At 28.5% G+C, this 15434-nt stretch overlaps 1 protein-coding gene across 3 annotated transcripts in view; it reads right to left on the minus strand.

Moving 5' to 3' along the window:
• The window catches only part of LOC145317283 (serine/threonine-protein kinase MAK-like), a 46370-nt gene extending 36680 nt beyond the window's left edge, over positions 1-9690 (minus strand). Inside the window, exons 1-2 of one of the 3 annotated variants that reach the window (XM_080158294.1) lie at positions 9395-9690; positions 9053-9158 (exon numbers count right to left, since the gene is read on the minus strand). In XM_080158294.1, coding sequence (XP_080014420.1) covers positions 9053-9139 — 87 coding nt within the window. In that variant the 5' untranslated portion in view covers positions 9140-9158; positions 9395-9690. The remainder of the gene's footprint in view (positions 1-9052; positions 9159-9394) is intronic. The other 2 variants (XM_080158295.1, XM_080158296.1) reach the window with 2 other exon arrangements.
• Between the last annotated feature and the right edge of the window lie 5744 nt (positions 9691-15434).

A 15434-nucleotide genomic window follows, 5' to 3' on the forward strand; every position in this document is an offset into this window, starting at 1 on the left:
CCTAGTATTTTGAATTTTCCATATGTTTTGTTTTGTTTTGTTTCTTGGGGGGGGGGGGGAACATTAACATAAATGCATAAGTATAATTATAAAATAAGTATTCTGTCTATAAATTATATAAAATAGTAATACTAACTGACGTTTATAACCAACACAAATTATAGAAAAGCTTCGCTAATTCCTATTTTCCATATTTTACAATTTTTTTGTCCATTTTCACCGCTCATTATGAATATGGGCGGAGTGGTAATGCGCGCCCCCCCCCCCCATGTAACCCCCTAAAATTGGGGTTGGTGTTGTATGTAATAAATATTAGGAGGTAATAGGATATCTGTTTAGCTCCCCCCCCCCCCCCAAAAAAAAAGGGGGAAAAACATAAATATTAGGAGGGGATAGGACAGTTGACAATAATAAATAATAATCAAAAATCAAAATGCTGAACTGATAAGAAATAATTAATAAACAATTTTAAGTTTAGGCAAATTTAGGATTATGTAATTGTAAATTCAATTGTTTAAGTTTTAACGTTTTTCTATTAGCTTAATGCTTCAAAAGACAACCATACATTGTTCCAAATGGTCTATTTATTATTCATAATTTTAGAGCTTCGCTACTTATGTATGTTTTATAATTATTAGGTAGACATGTAAGAATTATGCTAATTTCCCCTTTGAGGAGGGGGGGAGGATTTGATGCTTAATCTTTCATGTCACACGGTCCACGGATAAAAAACAAATATATAATATCGTAACCAACCTGGTAATGGTATGGTAATAATTGGGGTGGGGGGGGGGGGAGAAACAAGATTAAATTTGGATTTAATACGATGAAATTATAGTAAATAAATTAGCCGTTAGAGGGTAAATATTTCAAATTGTTCTTAAATTTATACTTTCATCATTCATTGGTGAGAAAAGTTAAAAATTATATTTCAAGTTTTAGAAACCTATTTTTAAGAAAAGTTACATTTAAGACGAATTGATTTCACAAAGTATTCGGTAATGTAGAAAACAAACAAAATTGCTTCAAAGTTACATATTGAAAGTTGGAATATAGAAAACTTCTCTATATGCTTTATAACACTTTATGAAGGCTTTTTGGCCAATTATATTATAGATTGATGATAATATCTGTGATAATATCATTTCATATGTTTTAAGTTTTAAAAACATTCTTTCGCAAGGAAGGGAAATTTAAATTTTTTTAAAAAGGGTCAACTAAATAACATGACACGGATATGAAGCAAAATTGTAAGTGAATTAGTTGGAAGACTCTAATTGCAATAAAACCTACTCTTTTTGAATAAAACAAATATACAAAGTTTTTACTTTTTAATTCGTTCGTTCTTTAAGACAGATAGCTATTTCTTTCATAGTTAAACGGCTCCTCGGGGCTAAAAAAACTGGTTTTAATAATCAAACGATTGTACATTTCTGTTCTGTCTATATATCATAGTTATCATTGAAAACCAAAGAATAAAATAATAGGATGTCTGTTAATCTCCACGGATAAAAAACTTTCCTAGGAGTTTTATGAAGGCTTTTTGATCAATTATACAAACTACAAAGATATGATGATAGTAACCAAATTTAGATAATCACTTTAATAATTTTAGTTCTTTCTTTTTGTCTGTATATCTTTTATTAAATACAAATCGTAAAATTCGGAATAACTATATACGGTTTTTTTGGACTTCAGTTGAAAGAAATCGTTTTTACTTTCCGGTCATACGCTTATAATACGATGTGATAATTTGATAAATATCTATTTTTTGAATTAAATTTATCGCCTGGACAGACATACTTACAAAGCTATGTTCATATATATTTAAGATTTGAGATTAGTTTGTTTCCCTTCAGTATTTTATTTTTTTTGGAGCGAAGCTATTTCATAATTAAGTTTTTTAAAATTTTTATAGACATTTTTCCGTGCATTTTAAATTTGTTTCAATTTTCCCATAATTACTAAAATAAAAGAATAATGTCAGTTTGATAATAAAAGTACTCGTTTTTATGGTAAATAAAATTAACATATCTTCGCGCCTTAATCGCTGTACAATATTTATTTTTGGGGGGGGGGGCGGGGAGGAAAAATTTATGTCACCTGATTAAGGAAGGGAAACTGGAAGGGTCAACTTAACTGAACTCACATGAGAAATATGAGATCTTCAAGTTCATACAGAACAATAATTTTCTATAATTAGGGTCAGTTTGTCCGTCGACTATTTGTCGACTATTCTGAACTATTTAAGTGTTTGTGTTATTATCCGTTTGTTATACAGTTTCAGAAATCGTTTTAATCTTACAGAACAATAGCTTTTTTATAATTAGGGCTGGTCAATCTCCGTAAGAAAGCGGATAGCTTTTTTCATTTCTGGTAATGTAGGCATTTGCTTCCTGTATCCGTTTGTCATAAAGTTTCAGTACTAGTTTTTATGGATGTTTTAATCCTTGTTAATATTCCCCAATATACAAGGTATATTGATAAAAGCGTTTTTTTTTGGGGGGGGGGGGAACATTTATGACCGCATAAAGCTAAGGGTCAACTCATGATACAGGAAATATGAGACCTTAGAGAACAAGGACAAATCGTTACAATTTACAAAACTAACTCCAATCCAAATAAAATAAAAATATTTATTTTCATTTTATTTAAGTCAACATAGTTTATTTATTTATTTAGATTATTTATTTCATTAAAGTAAAAAAAGTTATGATTATTGTTTTGTTAGTATGTTAGGTTAAATAATAAATTAGTACATATTACTTGAGTTAGAATGATTAATACATTATTTAATGGTTATTGGTGGTTTATTTTTTAACTTTTCTTTCACTTTATGATATTAGCAAGTTTGATATATGGTTGAGTTGAAATGTAGAAGACAGTAAGCAGGGTGGAGGGTTGGATAATGTAGGGTGTTGGATCTTTGGAAGGTGGATTATTATAGAGTAGATACGCTGAAAGCCTGAAACAAAAAATCTTAAGTCTTAACAGCTATGTGAGGGGGGGGGGTGGTAATTTATCTATCCTTTACAACCCTCTCACATACTCACACGACAATACAAATACACATAATAAATACTAGGATATGACAATGAAAGAAAAATCGAGATTTTTGGAATAAAGAAAGGGGAGAATAAATTATTTAAAAGTCTTATCTATTATACAAATTTTATATCTAAGTTTTCATATTTATTGAATTGTTTACAAGTAAAACTGATATGGTTCTGATATCGCAAAAACCAATCAACCAATATTATTTTTTTATAATTCATTCTAAAAAAATAAAAAAAACTCATCAATATTTAATTTTTAAAGTTTTCATATTTATTGAATTGTTTAAAAGTAAAACTGATATGGTTCTGAGTTCTGATATCGCAAAAACCAATCAACCAATATTATTTTTTTTATAATTCATTCTATAAAAATAAAAAACTCATCAATATTTAATTTTTAAAAAAAATTGTATAAAAAGTAAAAAAAACACTGAGAAAATATTAGGTGTAGAGGTTTCGTGTTTTTTCTAGACAGCCATATTGGCTATTTTTCCAAATTTTGACGAAACGAAAAAATTTATTGGAAAATATCAGTAAATATTAACTTTCAGGATCGTATAAATTTAGAAAAGATTTTAATATTTAGGTTTCCTGTCCAAATTCAACCCTTTCCCTAATTGTTTTAAACGTCTTTGGACAGTTAGAAACTAGGGGGAATATTAAAGAAATATTGACCCGACAGTTTCAAATTTCCATCGTCTAAGATCTATTGAATAAATTTCTAGTAGACATATGTCTGTAAGAAACCTAAATATAAAAAATTGATTTTGTCCTTGAGGGGAAATGGGGGGGAAGGTGTTTCCATGCATTAAAAATTTTAGAAGTTTATTCTGGAGGTGCAACTTTTTTTCGTTCAAAGTATTGCTTTATGCATCTTTTTGAATTTGTCTTGTTGATTAATATAAGAATATCAAATTGGTTTTAAAAAATATTCATCCAAGCATGAAAAATCTTAAATTAAATGTAAAATCTCTTGGTTTTTAAAATTATTTATGTATTTTTCTTGCTAGGATCAATAGTTTTAAAAACAGATTTTTTATTCTTATTCTACTCTTCAAGACAAAATTGGGAAGGTGCATAAAGCTATACTTTGAAAGAAAAATAATTGCCCCCCCCCCCAAAAAAAAAAAAAAAAATTCTCCCCACAAGTGTCTTTCTAAAAGTTTACATGCATCAGCGAGCCTCCCCATTATTCAAAATATTTTCTTTTCATTTTTTGGTCTCTTATATGATGTTCAGACAGAAAGTGTATGTAGCACATTTAAAATTAGAAAATCATTGAAAATCAAGCCACTCTAATGTACAGCATTTATTTCTTGAATTCCACAGTACAAAATTATTCCTGTATTTAAATTTAACATATCATACAGGAAAAAATATTCTTGTATTTAAAATTAAAAATCATGTTGGAATTTTTTTTACAATTTTTAAATTTTTTAATAATGTACAGCAAATTATTTCCTTTTTATCTCATGTTTTGAAATTTATAAGATAGATAGAATAAATTACAGAAATAATGAAAGATTTAAAGAAGAGAGCGTCAGGGGGGGGGTTGAGGGGGGTTTCCCCCCTCAGGAGAGGGGGGTTGAGGGGGGTCTCCCCCCTCAGAAAAAGCTTGGGCTTAAATCTTCAACAAATAAAGAAAACAAAATTATTTTAAAAATTTCTTTTTTATGTTAAATATTATTATTTTTGTGACACTTGATTTTGAATGACAAAAAATGTTGAAATAAATATTACCCACTGTATGAAATGTTAAATTAGAAATCAATAATGATGTTGGAAAATTTATTCTCATTTTATACTCTGAAAACAGGAATTGACAAAAAATAATAATTTTTATTCCAAACTTTTAAAACAGCATGCCTATTTCTTATTGGTTGACACTCGAATTAAAATAAAATAATGAATATTATTTCAAGACCAGAAATAAATTTGAAATAAATAATTTTCTTTCCCCTATATTTTTTATTCCAAAATGCCAGGAATTAATTTTGAAATAAAATAATTTTCTTTCCAATATTTTTATTCCTTTTTCTTATTGGACGTCATTTTGTGTCCAATGAGAGACTAGTGTTTAAATATTTTAAAGCTTATTACAGCATTTATTTTGAATATGATAAAATCAACATTCTCACATTAAATGTGATAAAAAAAATTATATTTAAAAAGACAGTATTAGTAAACCTATTGAAAAAATGTAAGAAAGATAAAAGTTAAGTAAAAGAAAAGCTTTTTAATTATTAGTAAAAGTATTTAATGAATATATAATGGTTTAGCACAAAGCATGGGTCACTTGTACGTCCAATGAAAGCTCATTTTTGTAACTATTGTCATTAAAAGTAAAATAGCAATGCTACAATATAATGTAGAATTTGTGTTGTTTAACTAATTAAGAAAATTACGTATGAGAATGATAAACTTAAAGTATAGAAAAAAAACAGCCGAAACCAACAACTGAATTTATGCGAAAAAAAATATTTGACAATTTAAGCTGATTTTTCAAGATTTTTTGTGGGGCAACACATCTTAGTAAAGACGACCTTTTTATCTGCCCCAAAAGCTATCATTTTAGATTTATTTTGCTTGTTGGCTATATCTTATTCATGGGGACAAAGGTACATATATTTTGTTATTTATATGTACTGACAGGATAACAAAAATTATATGTTATATGAAGAGTAGCTTTGCTCCTAAAAACGACGGCTTTGCTGAACTATTTCTTATTTACTTATAAAACTGCAGAAAATGGTATTTTATTTTCAGGGTACTAGAGGAAACTGACGGTAAAATTATTCTGCAACTTTTTCTTTTCCACAATTTTTACAGGCTGCCATAAACAGAATATCAGACGTAAGAACAGGATACATTGTATTGTCCTATTAATGTATCCACAGTTTTCATGTATAAAACTTATTTCACGACTAAAGTCTCAAAGAAAAACAGTTAGAGTCCCTTTAATACTAATAAGAAACTTCAGGATAGGCTTCGTAGTAAAAAAATTTCTTAGTATAACACTTATTTCTTCTTTTTATCTTGTAATTAGGACACTTTCCCCAATTCAAAATATATTTTGAATTATAAGTTTTGAACAATTAAAAGTAGTTCATTGTTAATTACAGATAATTAGAGATTCCAACCAATTTTAGGTCACTAATGGAACTTATTTTGTATTTATCAGCAATTATTTTCTACAAATTTAGCTTGGTTGGTCGGTCTATCGGTATGTAATGTACGTATTTCACGTATGTCGTGTAGTATTCAACACCCACTAAAGGCAATTACCACATTTAAAGTGACTTACAACATCAACATTTTTTATCAGTCTTTCTTTTTTTTTGGAATACATTACAGTCAATATGACCTATTACGAATGTTCAACAGTAAGAATCGAAGGTCATAAATTCATAGCAAAGGTTCTAAAAGGGTACTAATAAGATGGTATATATGCACAGTGGGGAAAAGCCATGACTAAAAAATGCTGATCGCCGCCGGATATAAACATACTATAATTATAACATAGAAAACGTGATTTTTAGAGGAACTCTGAATCTTAAAAATCAAGATAGATTTCTTTATTTTATTTCTTTTTTTTATTGACTTGCCGCACTGTGCAGTAGACAAAATGTTTTCTAAATTACTATAAAATCAATAGGAAAGGTAAGTATATTGAACCTAAAATTGAAAATTAAAATTGTGGTTTTTAAATTAATTATAAATGAAATCAAACCAGAATTTTTAAAGAATTTAATTAAAATTTTTTTTTGCAAGTACTATAATAAATATTAAGAAAATAAGAAAAATAATGAATGTCTAAAAAATGTAATATGCACAGTAAATATGTAATCTTTAAATAGACGGACATGAAATGACATTTATTGGAATGAATTATAACATTCCTTGAATCGAAAAATAGACCCTTGCATAAATCTCCTCTCTTATTATTATTTTTGAAATATAGCCCCTAACTTAACTCGGATTTGAACAAGGATGACAACATCGATAAGTAGCGAAGCACCAACAAATGAGGACGGACGGATAAAGAGATTTTCAGTGAGCATAAATCAAGTATATATTTATGTAAAAAAATGTTTTATATATGTTTATATATATTTTTGAATGTTTATATTTTTTGTAGCATTACAGAGAGACCAACGACCTAAGTAAATTGCATACTTGATGCTCATCATTGGTGCAGGGTATCCTCACCCAAAACTATGAGCAGTTTATCTTCTTTTTTTTATTAACAGCCGAGAAAATCTGAATTCCCCCATAGCGATATTAGGAATAACGGGTAGACAAAAAGACAAAGTAACCTTCTTGAAAGTTAAGGTTTTGGTGGGGGTTTGATTGCTTTACTGGCAATTGAAAGAATACTGTGGAATAAATGATGACAAAAGACCCAGATAATCAGATAAACAGATTTATTCTCCAACAAAATGCCAATGTCAACCTTTGTATTGATTTTTCACTCTGCTACAGATACTTTTATTCGGAATATACACGTTTATGTAAAATCATAGCAAAGCATTTTAATCTATTGCATGTAGAAGAGGGAGGCGGAAAGGGCATATTAAAGTTTCTGTAGCTTAGTAATTTTTCAGACAAATTACGAGACGAGTGCAAGGTAAGTATAATCAAATCAGGCCAAAATCAGAGTAGTACGTATGAGGTGTGTTTAATTAACCTCTATTACTTAAATTTTTTAAATATCAAATAAATACAAAATATTATGTAAATTATATGTTTTGTTGAATATCTATTTTTGTACATGAAAAAAATATAAATATTTTCAAATATAAATTTATAATATATTTAATCTATAAGAGAAATGACGACAAATAATTGTAGACATATCTCAACTAAATGGTATAATGAAAGATTTTATTTATAAATAAACAACATAATACTTTTATATGAAAACTTTTTTATTTCTATTAGATTATCAGGAATATATGATTATGAAATAAAACGTAAGTTTTCTCCAAAAAGAAAAGAAAAAATAATGAACTTTTTACATATTTTTCAAAATTCAACCTTGTTTTGATTTAATTAAAGATATTTAGAATCATGAAAATCAGACAATCAATAAGGAAAAGTATGAAATTTTCAAAGATACAAGATTCGTTTCTGGAAGAATTAAAAGTTAAATTCAATTAGTAATAATTTTTATTGAAACACAGCGAAAGAAAGAAGAACTAAGAAAGCTGGATAATTTTATAAAGAGATGGCATGACAGAAAAGAAATGCCCAGAATAAATATTGAAGAAAAAGCTAAAATGTAAAATAGAATATGCATCGATGAAAATGACTTCATTTTTCATAAAATATCCAGATCTCATTTTCATGATGCATTCTTAGCCAGGAAATTAGAGGACAATTGCGCTAAAATCAATTTACACCCCTTTCCCCCAATTATTCTATGTTGCAAAAGATAAAGTTTTGCACTTATGAATTTGAGGATATATTTGTTGGCCAATGACGTATCCCCGTCTCCATGAATCTTGTCCTATCAATATGGAGCTACTCGTCCAATATGTAAAGAAAACCAGCCGCAAAAAAGGAGTGCAGATATAAAGCTATGAATAATAATGACGAAACCTTTAAAAATCAAGCAGCCAAGAAAATCAAATAATTCAGTCGTTACGGACTGACAGACGACTAGACGAACAAAAAAAGGTAATTATAGAGTAGCTTCGCTACTAAAAGGACAATAAAATCGCATGTATTCAAACTTAATACTTTAAAGTTAAAACATTTCATTTATACAGACTGTGCGACTGAACTTCCTTTAATGACATACTATGTTGCATAGAAGTTATCAGTCAAGCAGTATTACAGGTTTCATTATACAAAATTCATCTTTAGAACTGCAACTATTCTCAAAATATCTTTAAAAGTAATGATTAATTTCACAGTATAACGGACCGACAAAGTTAATTATAGAGTAGCTTCTCAAATAAAAATCTTTACAATTTTAATTATGATACAATTACCTTTTCCCCTGTGTCGACCCTCTGTCCAAGGACGACAGAACCATAGGTTCCATCTCCCAGCTGCTGTAACGTGACGTAGCGGTTCATCCCGCCACTTCAACTATACCTGCAGACACCAGAATACATGTCACAAGGCGGTTTTGTTTACATTTTTTCGGCAAAGAATATGATTGTTTATAATAACAGTATCTTTTTTGTTTATTAAAGAGCATAAAACGATTTTACCTTAAAAATGTTTGAATTGAGACTTATTAAAATGATTGGTTTAGCTTGATTAAATGGCTTTTTGATAGAGCTTTTACAAGATTTTTTTAGTGATATTTAGCTTGTGACAGTAAGCACCTGAACCTACATTGTAATAAAAACCAATTTTTATTATTTATCTTCATACACAATCTTTTACATGTCTACCTTACATTTAATATGACATTCTAACTTTTTTCACTTTTTTTTATTTTCAACAATTTCCAAAGTTATTTTAACAGTTATAATTTAGTTTTTTTAGGTTCGTTTATATATATATATATTTTTTTTTTATAAAATGCACTTAAAACGCAGTTCAATAATAATTGCCAAAAAAATACGTGGCTCAAAGTTTTTTGTTTACTGTTGGTTCCTCGTATATAGCTTTGTTGAGTCCCGTGTATGGAAATATATGGTCCTTGTTGTCATGGTTACCTGTGTCCGCCAGCCTGACAGACCAGAGGACGTGCTGGCCCGTCCACACTACACACACACACACACGTATTCAACAACTACCAGACTTTCCAAAGAGACATTTTAATATTGTTGGACACTGTAAAAAATATTTTTGATTTGAACTTGCCCAAACCATCCAGTAGAAATATTTCTGTTAAATTGAGTTAAAATAATTTATAATTTATATGCCTTTTTGAATAAAGGTATGTTGTTTTTACTTCTTTATTAATTAAAAATAAATTTTTAGTGCTTTCTTGTTTACCTTAAATTTGACATTACTCAAAGTGTATAAAATGAATTGTTAGCTTTTTAAGAGTGTTAGATTTATAACTAAGGTAGAGACAGAAAACTAAAGTCTAGGGGAGGGGGGACGAAGTTGACAATTTGACTTTCCTTTATACCATTTCTATAAACACACAAATTCACACACATACACACACACACATACTCACACATGGGAGCCAGCATTTCATTGACTTGAATATTAAACTAACAGCAAGACAATAGAATAATTAATATTTATGACATAAATACACCATTCTGCTTTATTGATATTTTATAAACATGAATATGACATGACCAACAATTGAAAGTAGAATATATGTATATATTATTTTTTTTGCTTTTCAATTATAGCCCATAATTCTTATCCTTATGAGTGTTGGTATGTTGAGATAATTCAAATCATTCAGGAAAGTATGTAAATCTTATTGCCAACCAAAGTTGATAAACTTGTTTTGCCATTAGTTAGCATAAAAACTTTCATGGGGGAGTGTTAGATCATGATTTGTGTATGAGTGTCATCACTTTTTCGCCAAAAATTTTAATTTAGATATTGGGTATTTATTTAATGAAAAATAGAGTGCATTAATTTTCAATTCCCTTTATCCATGCTATCTGTATTTCCATATGTCTATCAATGTTAGAATTGTCAGAAAAAAACTAATAGTTAGGAAAGTTAACTTTAACTTACATTAGAATGTAGAAATTTTAAATAAAGCCATAATGTTGTTACTATGATGTTGAACAGTCCCTAGAGAATTTTGCCAAAGCAGCTTAAGCATAAAAAAGAAATGACGTAATCTTAAGATTTAACTAGGGCAATCTAATATAAATGTACTTGTTAAACAATAAAATTACTGTAAATTAGCATTTAGTTTACCTTGACCTCAGTATTGCATGCAAAAACTCAGTCTAATGTTTTATGCAAATCCATAATTTAGATTCTAATCAACAATAAGCAAAAAGTGTATATACCACATTAACTTTCCTCATACATATTGTAAACCCACAAATTTTGCCCAGCATATGCCCGAAATATCCTTAGGGGGTTGTTGAATGAACAATACCTGACATAAAACCAAATTGATTTTGATTTTTTTTTTCATATTAGAATAATATGACGTCATTCTGGATACTTCGACCAAAAGTTTTTTCGATTTATCCCCTATTTAATAGGCACTTAAAAGAACTTTGTCTACAAAAAATATCATGACAATGCTTCCATTTTGTTTGTAAAGGATGATTCTATGATTTTCCTAATCTTAGAATTAATGATTTTTTTGTTGGTTGGTGCCAATTCTAAAACTTTGAATTTTCCTTAGACTATTTTGTTCCTACCACTGAATTTAGTTTGTTCTTGTTGGTTTTTGATGAGTTCTGTGTAAACAGATATGATTTGTACTTGACTAAGTGTAAATGTGTGAATTAATGAGAAATAATTTGGAGCATGTGTGAGAATTCTTGAGAAAGATGTTGATGCATTTGTCACAAAAGTTCTTTCTATGCAGTTATACAACAAGGATAATTATCTTCTGTAATGGCGAAGCTTTTTTTTTATTTGAGAGATGTAGTTTTTGAGGAGGTTATCATGAAGGGAGATGACATTGGATTTCGTACCAAAGGTTGTTAAATTAGGGTACTTTTAACATGTTTTATTGGTTGATACTAGTAGCGTCCAAAGTTTTCAACCAATAATTTTGTTTAAGATCATTAAAGATGTATATCAATTTATCGAATCTAGTTTCATACCTCAAGCTCCTTGGCGCGAAAGCTAATTTTAGGAGAGTTAATCTATATTTCTTATTAAACCAAAAAATTCCGTTTGGTAGAAAATATAATTCTTAAAATCCGAAAACATTTAAATACATTGTCCTAATATATCATAAAAATCATTTAGATTAGAGTACATCAATTCAATTGGGTTGTGATTAGTGTTTAGGAAATTTGACAAAGCTTCCTAAACCTCTTCTACAATATGCCTATTCTTTGTCAATTCTTTGGTCGGGTATTAGAAATTCTTTTATTAAAAACAAGGATGACAACATCCATAAAAGCGAAGCTCTAGAACGGTAGGACAAACGAACATTAACACTTGTAGAGTGTCAGAACTGAATAAGCAGAATATTAATGTATAAAAGTCGAAAAGAAATCGTAAGTAAATTTGTTGCAAAACTGCTTAAATACAGGATATTGTTAAAGGACATACTTACATTATTAGGACTTGATAATAGAAAGGCTTCGCTTTTACCATTGTACTTACCATGCAAAGTTTGGAATCAATAGTACAATTCTAACCTGTTTAAATTAACGAAAAGAGCTGACTGAACGTGACTGACGTACTGACGGACTGAACCTTATCATAGAAAAGCTTCGACTTTAAAAAATATTTGTCACTGTCCTTTGAAGCTTAAGATTTCATAGAATTAGTAATAAACAGTTGAATTTTTATTATTTACATTTGCCTTAAAGAAAATTACATTCTTATAATTATTTGTTAAGAATTAGCCAACGGGGTTTGTAATTATCATATTGTTGTTTTTATGCAAAATTGTATCAAACAAGTATAACAGTTTTCAAATGTAAGACAGAGCTAAAAAGCAGAAAAATATGGTTTTCAATCGACATTTAAAATTTAAAAAAAAAATGTACTTAAACTTTTTCATTGAAAACCATGTAATAAGACTTTAAACTAGACTTAGCGTCTTTTGGATCTAAACCCCTAATGGTTTATACTTTGTTAATCTTTGGAATAGGTCACAATTTTCCAAATGTAGCACTGTAGCAAATGTAATCATTGGTGCAACTACTCTTAAATATAGATTATTCGCAAGTACAATACTCCGACTGTTCGCCATAGAGGCTGACTTAATGATAATTGTTAGAAATTTACAATTTTATTGGTTATTTATTTCATTCAACCCTTTTTCCTATTCTTTTTTGATTTTAAAGAAATAAAAATATTTTTAGGTTCAGCGAGTACCTCTAATCCTGTACGTCTATTTTACCATTAATTTAACCGAACTAACCCAAAATTAAGCATTAAAACTACGTTTTTCTTCAAAAAGCTCGACTGTGGCCTAAAGCGATATGATGGAAACTGAATTTTTATTTTTATGAAAAACTGTATTGCTACTCCACAGATGGTAAACTATTTCCTTGCATATTCCATTTCTGTGAAACATTTAAATTGCAATAATAATTAATTCTTATCATAAGATCTTAATTATAATATATTATATTCATAAAATAAAAAACAAGGATGGCAACATCCATAAGAAGCGAAACACAACGAAATCATAAATCATATCCGTGAGAGAGATTATGTGATTATTAAACTGTATTAAATAAATAAATAGATTTGTCTTTTGTACCGTGACTGGCTGACTTACGGTCAGATAGATATATGGACGGACATTCAAAGTGAATTATAGAGTAGCGTTGCTTCTAAAAACTATTATACTTATTATCTTAATATTTAACATGTTGCTTATTTTTTTTTAGATTTGCTGCTCTATGGTTAATTTTGTCTGTAATACGAGGTAAAATTGATAAAATCGATTGATGTAAAGGATATAACGATGACGAACTTATTAAAAAAATATTTTGTAAATTCTTTAGTTGTACAGTTCCTTATATTTTTAAAATTCAGTTTTATTTACCTAGCTACTTCTAGATTGTGAATTCTTTTTTGACCGTAGTTAAAAACAAGTGCTTGAACATATCATAAAAACGTTTGCCAAACATTTTTGCAATGAATCGCCAATCTGAATAAGTTCTTATTTTTTTTACTGGCTCAATTTTGACTTCAGTAAAATCAACATAAAGTTTGCTATAAAATACAAACTATTTAGGAGAAAAAAATATCCGAAATGAAGGTTCAGGGTTCAAATCTCTGTCAGACTATCAAACATGTTAAATATATCAAATATGATGAAAAACAGTTCTTATGTAAGATTATTTGTTCAAATAGCCCACACCATATGCACAAACACATACACACAAGAACACGCACAAACACACACACACGCACACAGAAGTATTTCCTGAATTTGTTGTTCCACTCGAGTTAAAGAATAGTTTATTGCATGAATTTGTCAATCAAACCAGGGTTCGATTCTTAAAAGTAACAGGAAATTGTCAATTATACAAAAAAGTAACTATTTAGTAAAGACATTCTTGGATTGTTTGTGTGTAGGCCAGTTATAACCCTTACAAAATATGCAAGCCAACCAAAGGAAAACCTAGTCAAAAACTTAGGATCGAAAATAAAGTAAGTAATTTAAATATATTAAATTATAAACAAGGATCTGTTAATTGGTAAAATTATCGTTCTTGTTTTCATTATCTAATTCACAATGAAAAACACACAAAAAGGCAAATTCAATGCAAATCCAAAATATATACAATTAGAAGAACCTTCTGCGGAAAATATAATTATTTTTGGACTAAAGTTACTATTCAAGAATGTAAAATTTATTTCTCTAATTGTCCAGATTGCTATAATTTCAAACTTTGATTCATTGAAATTTACGAATTTTTTTTTATAAAATGTAAATATTAAATGTTGACAAATGAAAATAAGACTGGACAATGATTTAGAAGCAGTTGATAGTACATAATAAAAAAATGATACAATACAAATGACCTATAATAGGACAGTATACATTGTAATTGACCAATGGTAAAATGTATTCTGGCCTCTCATTGGTCATTTGTATTGTATGGCGCCAGTTTTTTCATGAAGCAGTAAAACTGCTTCTGGGTTGTTTAAGTATCAGACTTTGAATCTCCGATGCAATTAGATTTTAATTCCTCGCCACTCCAACCATGAAAAAGGATCCACTCAAATTTTAATCATCAGTCTTTAAAAAAAATCCAAAATTTTTTCTTAAAATTGTGTTATTACTTATTATTGCAGTTATTAAATCAGCATAATATTTTTATATAAAAGTCACAGGATGTCTGTTTTGTGTCTGTAAGCAAAGGATCTCACTGTCAGCTAAGCCGTTATCGATATTGTTCTCCTTCACATCAGAGATTCTTTTAGATTTTTAACTATATTGGGTAAGGGTATCGTCCTATTATAAAAATTGCCCCTAGATAAAAATCATAAAAAAAGATAATTATATTTTTAAAGACTGGCCTAAAATAGCCAGTATATTTTCTTGTTATTTAAATTAGTTAATATTTGATTAAAAGTACATATAATGATATAAACTTGTATAAATTACATAATGATATTTGATTATTTAGAAAATATTTTACAAGATTTGTTGCTCAGTATAAACGGATATATACTCGATACAAGAATTGTAAAACTAACCAAAATTTAATCTTCCTTTGATAAAAAAGTAAGAAAATAATAATAATCTTAAAACACAGTTCAAGAGAAAAATCTAAA

The sequence above is a fragment of the Acartia tonsa genome, chromosome 4 (assembly GCF_053477335.1).
Source record: "Acartia tonsa isolate MP-2025a chromosome 4, ASM5347733v1, whole genome shotgun sequence".
Taxonomy (NCBI): domain Eukaryota; kingdom Metazoa; phylum Arthropoda; class Copepoda; order Calanoida; family Acartiidae; genus Acartia; species Acartia tonsa.